This window comes from Anolis sagrei, chromosome X (genome assembly GCF_037176765.1).
Source record: "Anolis sagrei isolate rAnoSag1 chromosome X, rAnoSag1.mat, whole genome shotgun sequence".
NCBI lineage: Eukaryota > Metazoa > Chordata > Lepidosauria > Squamata > Dactyloidae > Anolis > Anolis sagrei.
Genome location: NC_090034.1, coordinates 61,569,113 through 61,581,358, shown reverse-complemented (window position 1 = coordinate 61,581,358; position 12,246 = coordinate 61,569,113). Strand labels below are relative to the sequence as shown.

The 12,246-nt window shown below is 44.5% G+C and overlaps 1 protein-coding gene across 1 annotated transcript; it reads left to right on the top strand.

Moving 5' to 3' along the window:
• Positions 1-1,162: 1,162 nt before the first annotated feature.
• On the top strand, positions 1,163-9,222 carry LOC137097871 (C-C motif chemokine 8-like). The gene is made up of 4 exons (XM_067473167.1): positions 1,163-1,259; positions 5,620-5,652; positions 8,260-8,368; positions 9,038-9,222. Exons 1-4 carry the CDS (start codon positions 1,208-1,210, stop codon positions 9,126-9,128), a joined length of 285 nt encoding a protein of 94 aa, XP_067329268.1. The 5' UTR covers positions 1,163-1,207; the 3' UTR covers positions 9,129-9,222.
• Positions 9,223-12,246: the final 3,024 nt, after the last annotated feature.

Sequence of the window (12,246 nt, the reverse complement as noted above, 5' to 3'; positions counted from 1 at the left end):
CCGCTCTATTTTGCCTTGGTTAGACCACACCTGGAATAGTGTGTCCAATTCTGGGCACCACAATTCAAGAGAGATATTGACAAGCTGGAATGTGTCCAGAGGAGGGCGACTAAAATGATCAAGGGTCTGGAGAACAAGTAGTTCTGCCTTTTCCCTACCTCCTGTCAGCATTGCCCCATCTTCTCCTCGAAGAGGTCCTATCGCCTCCTTGTTTTTCCTTTTTCTACTGACATAAGAAAAGAAGCCCTTTTTATTGCTTTTAATGTCCCTGGCAAGCCTGAGCTCGTTTTGTGCTTTAGCCCTGCGGACCTTTTCCCTACAGGTGTTGGCTATTTGTTTGAATTCTTTGGTGATTTCTCCCTTTTTCCACTTCTTGTGCATGTCTCTTTTGTGTTTTAGCATAGTTAGAAGTTCTTTGGACATCCATTCTGGCTTCTATGCACTTGTCCTATTTTTTCTCTTTGTTGGCACAGTTTCCAATTGTGCCTTGAGTATTTCACTCTTGAGAAATTCCCATCCATCCGTAACTCCCTTGTCTTTCAGTATCTGTGTCCACGGAATGCTGCTCAGCGTTTCCTTCATTTTTCGGAAATCAGCTCTCCTAAAGTCCAAAATGCGGGTTTGACTTGTCTTAGTTTCGGCCTTCCTTTGTACCTCAAATTGCAGGAGCAAAATGATGTTTATTTGTAGGTATATATGTTTATATGCATATACCTATGTTTGTATGTATGCATGTATATATGTTTATTTGTAGTTATGTATGTTTATATGTATGCATGCATCTCTGTTTGTATTCACGTATGTATGTATCTCTGTTTGTTTGCTCCCAGTGAACCCAGTGAACCAACACCACCAAGGGGGGAGGGATCCAGACCAAATAGCAGAAGGTGATGGGAGTTGTAGTCCAACCCATATTCTTGTGTGTTTCTTAATGGGGTCTTCCATAAAACAGCGATGACCTGACTGTGAGTCAATAAACAACCTTTCCAACACTTAAGAGGGCCAGGCAAAGAGGAAGGGAAGAAGGGAGGGAGCAATTGAGGGGCTCTTCTTTCTGTCTTTCCTGCAAAGTGATAAAGACTTTGCAGAAAACGAAGAAGATCTTGTGGGTTTGATTTTGCAGGAAATGCACCTCTTTCCTTGCTCAACCCAGGCCATAAAAGGGAGAAGCCAAAGGGGCTCACAGCTCCATCAGCTGACTGAAAGGATGATGCCCGCCTTCCTCTGCCTTCTCTTGGCCTCCGCAGCCCTGGCCCTCTGTGAGCAAATATCTACATATTTATAATAATAATAATAATAATAATAATAATAATAATAATAATTTTTATTCTTGCTCCTCGGCCTTTCCACTTGGAGGGCCGTTTTCACAGAGGAAAGAATAAATTTATTATTGTGGCTATTTTTGTCATTATTATTATTATTATATTAATTATTATATAATATATAATTATTATATTTCTTACTCCTCAGCTTTCCCACTTGGATGGCATTATTATTATTATTATTATTATTATTATTATATTTCTTATTATTATATTTATTATATTTATTACTCCTCGGCCTTCCCACTCTGAATGTGTTATTATTATTATTACTGTTATATTTTATTATTATTATTATTATTATTATTATTATTATTATTATTATTATTCTTACTCCTCGGCCTTCCCACTTGGATGGCATTATTATTATTATTGTTATTATTATTATATTTCTTATTATTATATATATTATATTTATTACTCCTCGGCCTTCCCACTCTGAATGTGTTATTATTATTATTACTGTTATATTATTATTATTATTATTATTATTATTATTATTATTATGTTTTTATTATATCTCAGCCTTCCAAATTGGAGGGCCATTTTCATAGGTGAAAGAATAATTGATGATTATTAGTACGGTACTCCTCAGCCTTCCCACTTGGAGGGCCAATACCATATAATTATCAGAACGCATAATTATATATATATATATATATATATATATATAGTTTAATTGCGGTAATAGATAAGTAAAATAGTATGGATCTTGGAGGCACTGTGTGGCCAGGGGCGGCTCATCCATTGCGCGAAGTAAGCGGTCGCAGAACACTTTTTTTTTGCCAGGGGCACAGAGGCGCCTCTGTAAATGCCCCTCGACCGCCACTTGAGGAGCGCCCCCTCAGCTCACAACAGCCCTAGCAGTCCGGAGGGAGCCTCGGCTTTCTTGCCTTGCTGCCGGGCGATCCTCTTCCCAAAGGGGCCGGGCCCTTGAGTCTCGCCTAGCCCCTCTCGTTCCTCCTCCACCCGGCCACCGGGTGCAAGAGCAGAGCCGCCGCTCAATTGTTCTCCGCGTTCGATCCCTTCCCCATGACCGGCTCCCTTTCCCGATCCCCCGGCGCTCCACCCGCCTCCTCTCCTCTCCCCAATTCGCGGGTGGGCCAAGGGATGGAGCTGCCGCGTCTGGCCCGCTTCAGGTCCAGAGGCGTGTCTGAAGACCCCAGCATTCGCACCAAAAGTCACCTCTTCTCCTGACTTTCTCTTCAGCCATTGGGACCAAGAGAGAGAGAGAGAGAGAGAGAGAGAGAGACCCTCCAGCTGGAGGTATCTCCTACCTCCACTCCCTCCTTTGTTTTTGCGCCTACCTTCAGGAAAGGTGGGCATCTCCACCTCTCTCTCTCTCTCTCTCTCTCTCTTGGTCCCAATGGCTGAGGAGAAAATCAGGAGAAGAGGTGACTTTTGGTGCACATGCCGGGGTCTTCAAGCACGCCTCCGGACCCAAAGCAGGCCAGGCAAGGGAGCAAGTGCGGCAAGTGTAGTTACTGGGATGTATAGTTCACCTACAATCAAAGAGCATTCTGAACTCCACCAATGATGGAACTGAACCAAATATGGCACACAGAACTCCCACAACGAACATAAAATATATGTCAATGATTTGTTGGGGGGGGGGGGCAAAATACTGTTTGCTTACCGTTGAAAATTACCTAGGGCTGCCTCTGTGTGTGGCAGTGGCTCTGCTCCTTCTTGGAAGATCAGACCCAGATGGTGATACTATGGGACGCCTGCTTGGACCCCTGGCCATTGACCTGTGGGGTCCTGCAAGGTTCCATTCTTTCCTCCATGCTTTTCAACATCTACATGAAACCGCTGGGCGAGATCATCTGGAATTTGGGAGTTGGGTGTCATCTCCATGCAGATGACACAGAACTCTACTACTCTTTCCCACCAAATTCCAGGGAAGATCTCCGGATCGTAAACCAGTGCCTGGCAGCTGTGATGGACTGGATGAGGGCCAACAAACTGAGACTTAATCCAGGCAAGACAAGGTCCTCCTGGTTAGTTGTGAGGCTGATTGGGGTATTGGGTAGCAACCTGTGCTCGACGGAAGGGGTCCCACTCCCCCTGAGGACGCAGGTCCGCAGCCTGGGGGTCTTCCTGGACTCAGCACTGGCGCTTGATGCCCAAGTGTCGCCAGTAGCCAGGAAGGCATTTGAACCGTTAAAGCGTGTGCACTGGCTGTGACGGTACCTCAAAAAGCCTGACTTGGCCATGGTGGTCCATGCCTTACTTACATCCAGAATAGACTACTGTAATGCATTCTACATGGGGCTACCTTTGAAGACAGTTCGGAAACTGTAGCTAACGCAAAGGTTGGCTGCCAAATTTCTAATTGGATGTAGCTATAATGAACACACCACACCACTGCTGAAGCAGGTCCTTTGGCTTCCAACAGGTTTCCGTGCTCAATTCAAGGTGCAAGTAATGACCTATAAAGCCCTATACGCTTTGGGTCCAGCCTATCTTTGAGACAGCATCTCTTTCTATGAACAGATGCAGGCTCTGAGTTCGGCAGGGGAGTCCCTTCTCTCAGTCCCATCACCATCTCAAGCGTGGTTGGTGGGGATGAGAGAGAGAAGTGGAGGCCTTCTCTGTGGTGGCCCCTTGACTCTGGAATACCCTCCCAAAAGAGATTGGATCATTCCCCACCCTTCAATCTTTCCATTCCAACCTGAAAACATGGATGTTCAGACAGGCCTTTGACCTTGAGTAGGGTGAATGGGCCCATATGAAGCACCTGTAAATTGACGGCAATTAGTTTTATGTACTGTTGTTTTAAAATTGTATTGTTTTGATTTTAACATGTGTTGATGACGGGTTGTTGTTATAATTTTATATGACTTGTTTTATACTTTTGTACTGTTTTTACTGGTTGTATGTTATATGTGCACCTTGGAGTGCTTTGTAAGCCGCTCCAAGTTCCTTCGGGGAGATGGTGGTGGGATATAAATAAAGTTTTATTATTATTTATAATAATAATAATAATGATGATGATGATGATGTATAATCTATATAAATAAAAATGTAATGTTAGTTCGTGCTACCATCAGAACTCCAAAACCACTGGGGGAATTGACACCAAATTTGGACACAAGACACCTAACAGTCCAATTTATGTCCTCCACTCAAAAAAAAAAAAGATTTTGTCATTTGGGAATTGTCATTGCTGGGATTTATAGTTTATCTACAATCAAAGAGCATTCTGAACTCCACCAATGATGGAATTCAACCAAACATGGCACACTAAACTCCCATGACCAACAGAAAACGCTGGAAAGGTTTGGTGGACATTGACCTTGCGTTTGGGAATTATAGTTCACCCACATCCAGAGAGCACTGTGGACTCAAACAATGATGGATCTGGACCAAACTTGGCACAAATATTCCATATGCCCAAATATGAACACAGATGGAGTTTAAGGGAAATAGACATTGATATTTGGTAGTTGTAGTTGCTGGGATTTATAGTTCACCTACAATCAAAGAGCATTCTGAACTCCACCAATGATGGAATTCAACCAAACATGGCATACAGGACTTCCATGACCAACAGAACACACTGGAAGGGTTTGGTGGGCATTGACCTTGAGTTTGGGAGTTGTAGTTCACCTACGTCCAAAGAGCACTGTGGACCCAAACAATGATGGATCTGGACCAAACTTGACACAAATATTCCATATGCCCAAATATGAACACAGACGGAGTTTGGAGGAAATAGACCTTGACATTTGGGATTTGTAGTTACTGGGATTTATAGTTCACTACAATTAAAGAGCATTCTGAAACCCACAAACAACAGAAATGGGGCAAACTTCCCACACAGAACCCCCATGACCAACAGAAAATACTTAAGGCCATCCAGTCCAACTCTCTTCACCAGGGCAAGAAAATGGAATCAGAGCCCTCCTGACAAAGAGCCATCCAGTCATAAATATAGATAGATAGATATGATTCTCTCTCACACACAGATATAGTATCACAGATTTGAAAGAGACCCTTAAAGAATGACTATGATATGTTGCATCTTCCAGAGTAGGCAAACCAGACACTCTCCACATCAACACTGACAAAGAAACAACAAGAAATACGGTTTACTCACAAGCACAAAGGAATTACATATATTAGAAACCAACACTTTCTCATTACTTTATTTTCCCGATCACCAGACTGGGCCACAGCAACGCGTGGCAGGGGACAGCTAGTAATGTATAATAACGTATAACAATAGTAATGAATATAATATATAATAATCATGATAGTGTAGAGTAATAATGGCTATTGTTTTCTCCCTCAGCGGATGAATGGGCTGAAGGCCAAGGCCAGCCGGGTAAGTCTCCTTTTGCAATTTGAGTTTTCGGCAGTCATATTTTACGAGAGAGACAACGGTGCCTCTTTGGGAACACCAAAAGTCTCAGATTTTGGGATTTTTTATTTATTTATTTGGGGTTCTTTTACCCCGCCCTTCTCCCCCCGAAGGGGACTCAGGGCGGCTTACAAAAGCAAAGGCACAATTTGATGCCTGCATCATAAAGACAATCAAACACAAGATTACATCAATACACGGTTAACAACAAATACACATTATAACCATAAAATCAATAAAATCAATAAAACCAAATACAAACCAAATTTCTCCTCTTACATGGTCAGCGTTCGCTACTCATAGATCTAGTTTTACGTTCCATTTCATCAATCCTGCTGGTCTTACTCGCCTGGTTGTCTGATTTAATTGCCGGAGTGCCCAAAGGCCTGGTCCCATAACCAAGTCTTCACCCTCCTCCTAAAGGCGAGGAGGGATGATGATGCCCTGATTTCCCCCGGGAGTGAGTTCCACAGGTGGGGGGCCACCACTGAGAAGGCCCTGCTCCTCGTCCCCACCAGCCTCACTTGTGACAGTGGTGGGGTCGATAGCAGGGCCTCCCCAGATGATCTCAGACTCCGAGGTGGGACGTAGAGGGAGATACGTTCGGACAGATACACTGGACCGGAACCGTACAGGGTTTTGTAGGTCAAAACCAGCACCTTGAATTGTGCTCGGAACTGAATCGGCAGCCAGTGGAGCTGGCACAACAGGGGGGTGGTATGCTCCCTGTATGTCGCTCCGGTGAGCAATCTGGCTGCCGCTCGCTGGACTAGTTGAAGTTTCCGAACAGTCTTCAAGGGCAATCCCACGTAGAGCGCGTTGCAGGAGTCTATTCGGGATGTAACAAGAGCGTGGACCACCGTGGCCAGATCAGACTTCCCGAGGTACGGGCGCAACTGGTGCACAAGTTTTAATTGTGCAAAAGCTCTCCCGGCCACCGCTGAGACCTGGGGTTCCAGGCTCAGCGATGAGTCCAGGATCACTCCCAAGCTGCGAACCTGCGTCTTCAGGGGGAGTGTAACCCCATCCAACAAAGGCTGTAACCCTATGCCCTGTTCGGCCTTACGACTGACCAGTAGGACCTCTGTCTTGTCTGGATTCAATTTCAATTTGTTAGCTCTCATCCAGTCCGACACAGCAGCTAGACACCAATTCAAGGTCTGGACAGCCTCCTTGGTGACAGGTGAGAAGGAGTGACAGATCTGGACATCATCTGCATAGAGATAACATCTCAGTCCAAAACTCCGAATGATCTCCCCCAGCGGCTTCATGTAGATGTTAAATAACATTGGGGACAGAATCGAATCCTGTGGGACACCACACAACAACGGTTGTGGGGCCGAACAGGTGTCACCCAGTAACACCTTCTGGGACCGTCCCTCAAGAAATGACTGGAGCCACTGCAAAGCAGTACCCCCGAGACCCATGTCCATGAGGCGTCCCAGAAGGATACCGTGATCGACGGTATCGAAGGCTGCTGAGAGGTCCAGCAGAACTAACAGGGACACACTCCCCCTGTCCAGTTCCCTGCGAAGATCATCTACCAAGGCGACCAAGGCTGTTTCCGTTCCATGTCCCGGTCTAAAGCCAGACTATGCCAGATCAAGATAATCAATGTCTACCAGAAATCCCTGGAGTTGTGCTGCCACCACACGTTCCAGCACTTTGCCCAAATAGGGGAAATTGGAAACTGGCCGATAGTTGTCTAATTGAGTGGGGTCCAGTGATGGTTTTTTCAACAGCGGTTTGATAATAGCTTGTTTTAAGCTCGCTGGAATCTTGCCCTCCTGTAAGGAGGTATTGACCATCACCTTCACCCACTCCTTAACTGGCACTGATTATAGGAAGCATGACCACTCGAAATAAGATTAGGCTTTATATATTTTCTTTATGTAGAATCATAGAATCATAGAATCAAAGAGTTGGAAGAGACCTCATGGGCCATCCAGTCCAACCCCCTGCCAAGAAGCAGGAATATTGCATTCAAATCACCCCTGACAGATGGCCATCCAGCCTCTGCTTAAAAGCTTCCAAAGAAGGAGCCTCCACCACACTCCGGGGCAGAGAGTTCCACTGCTGAACGGCTCTCACAGTCAGGAAGTTCTTCCTCATGTTCAGATGGAATCTCCTCTCTTGTAGTTTGAAGCCATTGTTCCGCGTCCTAGTCTCCAAGGAAGCAGAAAACAAGCTTGCTCCCTCCTCCCTGTGGCTTCCTCTCACATATTTATACATGGCTATCATATCTCCTCTCAGCCTTCTCTTCTTCAGGCTAAACATGCCCAGCTCCTTAAGCTGCTCCTCATAGGGCTTGTTCTCCAGACCCTTGATCATTTTAGTCGCCCTCCTCTGGACACATTCCAGCTTGTCAATATCTCTCTTGAATTGTGGTGCCCAGAATTGGACACAATATTCCAGGTGTGGTCTAACCAAAGCAGAATAGAGGGGTAGCATTACTTCCTTAGATCTAGACACTAGGCTCCTATTGATGCAGGCCAAAATCCCATTGGCTTTTTTTGCCGCCACGTCACATTGTTGGCTCATGTTATCCTTTATATTTCCTTTTCCCAATAGGATCACGGCCAGTCAGCTGCTGCCTCGATTATACTTCAAATGAGATTCCTATCAACCGCTTGGTCAGCTACCAGCGTGGAAACAGCAGGTGCCCCAAGCCGGCCATTATGTAAGTCTGATTGGCTATTCGTTGTTATTATTATTATTATTATTATTATTATTATTATTATATAAAATGATGTTTGTTTGTGGGATTAACAGAACTCAAAAGCCACTGGACACAAGACACCTAACAACCCAATGTATGTCCTTCACTAAAAAAATATATGATTTTGTCATTTGAGAGTTGTAGTTGCTGGGATTTGTAGTTCACCTACAATCAAAGAGCATTCTGAACCCCACCAATGATGGAATTGAACCAAACTTGGCACACAGTTCTCCCATGACCAGCAGAAAATACTGGAAGGGTTTGGTGGGCAGTGTCCTTTGGTTTTGGAGTTGTAGTTCACCTACATCCAGAGATCACCGTGGACTCAAACAATGATGGATCTGGACCAAACTCTACACGAATACCCAATATGCCCAAATGTGAACACTGGTGGAGTTTGGGGAAAACAGAATCTTGACATTTGGGAATTGTAGTTGCTGGGATTTATAGTTCACCTACAATCACAGAGCATTCTGAACCCCACCAACGATAGAATTGGGCCAAACCACCCACACAGAACCCCCATGTGGGCCACAGCAACGTGTGACACGGGACGGCTAGTAATTATGATGATGATGATGATGATAATAATAATAATAATAATAATAATAATAATAACTCTACCTGCAGATTCACCACGAAACGCAACATCCGGGTCTGTGCGAATCCAGCGGACGACTGGGTCAAGGACCGCATGAATCGCCTGCCGCCATCCAACTGATCGCTGGATGTCAAATGGCCACATATCTGTCGAAATGCATGCGCCAAAGCATTAATAAAGGGGAATGCCTCTGAGCATGAACAGAGTGCCTTGAGCCACAGCGTGAGCCTTTTTCCTTCATCATAGTCATAGATCCAATGTAATTAATCATCATTATTATTGATTACCCGCTTCTCCTTTCGGCTGCCATTTTGCTACCTTCCTCCCATTTTGCTCGAAGCCGAGGACCAAAGTCCACACATTGCAGTGCTTCTATTTGATCTATCTATACAAATAATAATAAAAGTGAAAATATGTAAGTGTGTATGTGGCAGGAGTGTCCACTTACACAGACATGTTCCCACTTCCACAAACAGCTATAGCTCCCACAAGGCCTTCCCTCCAATGACATTGCAGGTTATAGTGAGCGCCATGAACATGTCCAAGAGCCCTGCCAATGTCCTCCACAAACACAACACTGCCCACCACCCAAGGGAAGGCTTTCAGATGGTGACCATGTCATCCTGGATGTTATGTTTTTCCTCCACAACAGACATCCCAGGGTTCCTTTCTCTTTCCATTGGTGTGGAATTTGCATGACTCTCCCTTAATCCTTTCCTATTCTTTTCTATGGCACACAGCAAACAGAGGAATTGATCACCAATGGAACATACTTGAGAGTTTTGGGGAGATTTCACCATCTATCTATCTATCTATCTATCTATCTATCTATCTATCTATCTATCTATCTATCTATGCTCTGTGCATAATGAGTGCCTTAAAAACAAAAGAACCAATGAATGAAATCACACCAAATTTGGCAACAAAACATCTCACAACACAAGGAGTGACCATCACTCAAAAATTATGATTTTGTCATTTGGGAGTTGTAGTTACTGGGATTTATAGTTCACCTACAATCAAAGAGCATTCTGAACTCCATCAATGATGGAATTGAACCAAACTTGGCACACAGAACTCCCATGACCAACAGAAAATACTGGAAGGGTTGTAGTTCACCTACATCCAGAGAGCACTGTGGACACAAACAATGATGGCTCTGGTCCAAACTTGGCACAAACACTCAATATGCCCAAATATGAACACAGATGGAGTTTGGGGGAAATAGACCTTGACATTTGGGAGTTGTAGTCACTGGGATTCATAGTCCACCTACAATCAAAGAGCATTCTGAACCCCACGAACGATAGAATTGGGGTAAACTTCCCACACAGAACCCCCAAGACCAACAGAAAATACTTAAGGCCATCCAATCCAACTCACTTCATCAGGGCAAGAAAACATAATGAAAGTCCTCCTGACAAAGAGCCATCCAGACATAGATATAGATAGATAGATTAGGAGTTGTAGTTGCTGGGATTTATAGTTCACCTACAATCAAATAAACTGTAGTCCCCTGACATTAAGTCCAGTCATGTCTGACTCTGGGGTGTGGTGCTCATCTCCATTTCTAAGCCGAAGAGCCAGCGTTGTCCGTAGACACCTCCAAGGTCATGTGGCTGGCATGACTGCATGGAGCGCTGTTACCTTCCCGCCGGAGCGGTACCTATTGATCTACTCACATTTGCATGTTTTTGAACTGCTAGGTTGGCAGAAGCTAGGACTGACAGCGGAAGCTCACGCCGCTCCCCGGAATCGAACCTGTGACCTTTCGATCAACAAGCTCAGCAGCTTAGCACTTTAACCCACTGCGCCACCGGGGGCTCTATCAAATAGCATGATAGAATTGAACCAACCGGGGCATACAGAAATCCCGGGGCATACAGAAATGACCAACAGAAAACACTAGAAGGGTTTGGTGAGCATTGACCTTGAGTTTTGGAGTCGTAGTTCACCTACATCCAGAGACTACCATGGACCCAGACAATGATGGATCTGGACCAAACTAAGCATGAATATTCCATATGCCCAAATAGGAACACAGATGGCGTTTGGGGGAAATAGACCTTGACATTTGGTAGTTGTAGTTACTGGGATTTATAGTTCACCTACAATCACAGAGTGTTCTGAACCCCACCAATGACAGAATTGGGCCAAACTTCCCACACAGAACTCCCATGATCAATAGAAAATACTCGAGGCCATCCAGTCCAACTCCCTTCTACCAGGGCAAGAAAATGTAATCAAAGCCCTCCTGACAAAGAGCCATCCAGCCATAGATGTAGATATTAGATATGTAGATATTAGATATGGTTGGGCCTCAAATTGTGCCTTTTGTAAGCCGCCCTGAGTCCCCCCTAGGGAGTTGAGAAAGGCGGGGTAGAAGCACTCCAAATAAATAATAAATAAATAAATAAATAAATTCACACACACACAGATATAGTATCATAGATTTGAAAGGGACCCCTGAAGAAGGACCATTAGAAAACACAGTATTTTCTGTATTGTCGAAGGCTTTCATGGCCGGAATCACTGGGTTGTTGTAGGTTTTTCCGGGCTATATTGGCCATGTTCTAGAGGCATTTTCTCCTGTCATTTCGCCTGCATCTATGGCAAGCATCCTCACTACCTCTGAGGATGCTTGCCATAGATGCAGGCGAAATGTCAGGAGAAAATGCCTCTAGAACAGTGGTTCTCAACCTTGCTAATGCCGTGACCCCTTAATGCAGTTCCATATGTTGTGGTGACCCCCAACCATAATATTGTTTTCGTTGCTACTTGATACCTGTCATTTTAGTACTGTTATAAATCATAATGTAAATATCCGATACGCAGGATATATTTTCATTCGCTGGACTAAATTGAGCACAAATACCCAATATGCCCAAATGTGAATGCTAGTGGGGTTTGGGGTGGGGGAGGATTGATTTTGTAATTTGGGAGCTGTAGTTGCTGGGATTTATAGTTCATCTACAATCAAAGAGCTTTCTGAACTCCACCAGCAATGGATTTAAACCGAACTTGGCACAAAGAACTCCCATGACCAACAGAAAACACTGGAAGGGTTTTGTGGGCATTGACCTTGAGTTTGGGAGTTGTAGTTCACCTATATCCAGAGGAGCACTGTGGATTCATGCAATGATGGATCTGGACCAAACTTGGCATGAATACTTGGTATGCCCAAATGCTAACACTGGTAGAGTCTGGGGAAAATAGACCTTGACATTTGGGAGTTGTA